This window comes from Aplysia californica, unplaced genomic scaffold, assembly GCF_000002075.1.
Source record: "Aplysia californica isolate F4 #8 unplaced genomic scaffold, AplCal3.0 scaffold01035, whole genome shotgun sequence".
NCBI lineage: Eukaryota > Metazoa > Mollusca > Gastropoda > Aplysiida > Aplysiidae > Aplysia > Aplysia californica.
In genome coordinates, this window is record NW_004798305.1 from 165,712 (window position 1) to 167,770 (window position 2,059).

General features: G+C 40.9%; 1 protein-coding gene across 1 annotated transcript in view; it reads left to right on the top strand.

Moving 5' to 3' along the window:
• Positions 1 to 185: 185 nt before the first annotated feature.
• The window catches only part of LOC106013592, a gene marked incomplete in the record, with an annotated part of 7,648 nt that continues 5,774 nt past the window's right edge, over positions 186 to 2,059 (top strand). The window contains 2 exon segments of the mRNA XM_013089755.2: positions 186 to 807; positions 1,436 to 1,645. Of these exon segments, the coding sequence (XP_012945209.1) occupies positions 1,472 to 1,645 (174 nt within the window).

Sequence of the window (2,059 nt, forward strand, 5' to 3'; positions counted from 1 at the left end):
TTATTATTATTATATAAGAAGTTGAAAAAATAGTATTCGTTCGGGTTTTAAAAAAAATTTCTAACTGCTAAACTAATGTCAATGTGAGCCAACAACACAGTTTTGACTGGGAGCCCCTTCCTCAAGTTACTGACCACTGTCTCGTCACCAATGGTCAGTGTGCGGGATAAAGGGTTAAGGTAAGAGCTTCAGGCTGAACTGGTCAGACGGGTGAGCGTGGGTGGACAGTGGACAGTCTCGTCTGGCACTTGTTCTGTGTTTGCTGTGCGGGGGTCAGGCTATGTCTCTGGAGTGTGTGTGTTCTTTGCAGAAAATGTGTTTCAGCCTGTGACCGTGTGTGGTTGACCGACGCGGTGCCGATGTTGTCAGGGTGGAAATATAAATTTCCATGGATGTTTTTTCATTCTTCTTGGGCTCTAAAAGTTAGGTTAGGCCTAGATCTATTTTAAATCAAATTCAAACGTTTGTTTAGGTATTGTTGAGGACTTTTATCAATAATCAATAACAGCAGTACAGTGTACAGTTCAGTGTTCCTCGACAACTTGCTTCCTGCTTTGTCCTTCGCTGATGCATTGTTTGTTTGAAGAAAAGTAGGATTTGGGGGAAATTTTCTGTAATTGAACAGTTCTAAACAAGGCTTTCAAAAGTTCATTTCTTCAATTTAACACTCCTCATTGGCATATAAAATTTGTTGAGTTCCTGCTTGGCATTATGTTGAACGGACTCCGTATGTTGAATTTTTCACGGTGTAGTTTCTGCAGTCCTGGATGGTAGATCTAAGACACAGTACAACTCTTCAAATTCGGGGTGAGATTATCAGTATCACATTGATTTTAATTTGAAATTGTGTAATTTCATAACCATACCATTAGTTCAAATCAACCCTAGCTTAGCCACAGTTTAACAGTCGGAGATGAAGTTGATGAAGTCTGTTCTTTTTCAGACTAGCGTGAATGTAGCTTTTGCTCATTTGGGTGTTTAGAATTTTTTAAAATGAGAATGACCGTGATCAAGAGCATGAACATTGTATTTGTATATTCCTACGCAACCCCAATTCCTGCCAGATGACTCCAATTTAAACACACATTATACTTATAATGATAATAATCTAGGAAAAATGAACCAACGAGAAACGTTTCATTGCTCTGCCCCACTATTTGTGTAAAAAAATAGGAAAGATACAACTTTCAATAATGCAACCTCCTAATATATATATAACTTTTAAAAGTTAGAAGTGGGACATAGTAAGTACTGTATTTCTTTATTTTTAAGTTCTCTCAAGACGGCGTGTAAACTGATTTCCGCATGTGTTAAAACTGTGACCGCCTTGGGTCCAATGAATAAGACTGAAAAGTTCTTTCTCCATCATAGAGATGTATGTCTAACTCTGTCTCCTTCTCATAGACATGTCTAACTTAGTCTCTCTCCCTGCCAGACCACCGTGCAAAGTGGCGACCGTCAACCGTGTGCCATGCCTCGCATGCACCTGCGGAAGTGCTTCGTTTTGACGGCCGTCATCGCCACAACATGCCTGCTCATCGCCTTCCTGACCCTGCATCGCGACCCGACCTTTGACTACGAGAGGGGCGTGCCTGCTGTCGATCCAGAACTATGGGAGCTTTTGGGTCCCCGGCCCACGTCACCGGTCAGTCCTGGGTTTTTGTCAACCACTTTTTGGCTTTTATGGATCAGTCCTGGGTTTTTGTCAGCCAGTCCTCGGTTTTTGTCAGTTTTAACGGCTTTACGACTCACAAAATAGGCCAATATCACTGGTGTCTGTGGTGTGGCAGTTAGAATGAGTTAGGCACTCGCTGACGCACACAGAAGACCCAGTCCAATTCCCAAGTTGGGAGGCTGGAATGTTGTATCCCTCTCAGGTCAGGTTGGATGTAACAGGGTTTTCCTCAGCTAAAATATATGTACCTTGTCAAAACTTTACAAAATTCCTTTAAAGAAGGAAGTTTATGTTGCTACTAGTGCTAATACTCTCATCAGCAATTTCCTTTGAAAAGGTAAAAAAGTGAGTAATTTGATATATATATACACTTATATATATTAT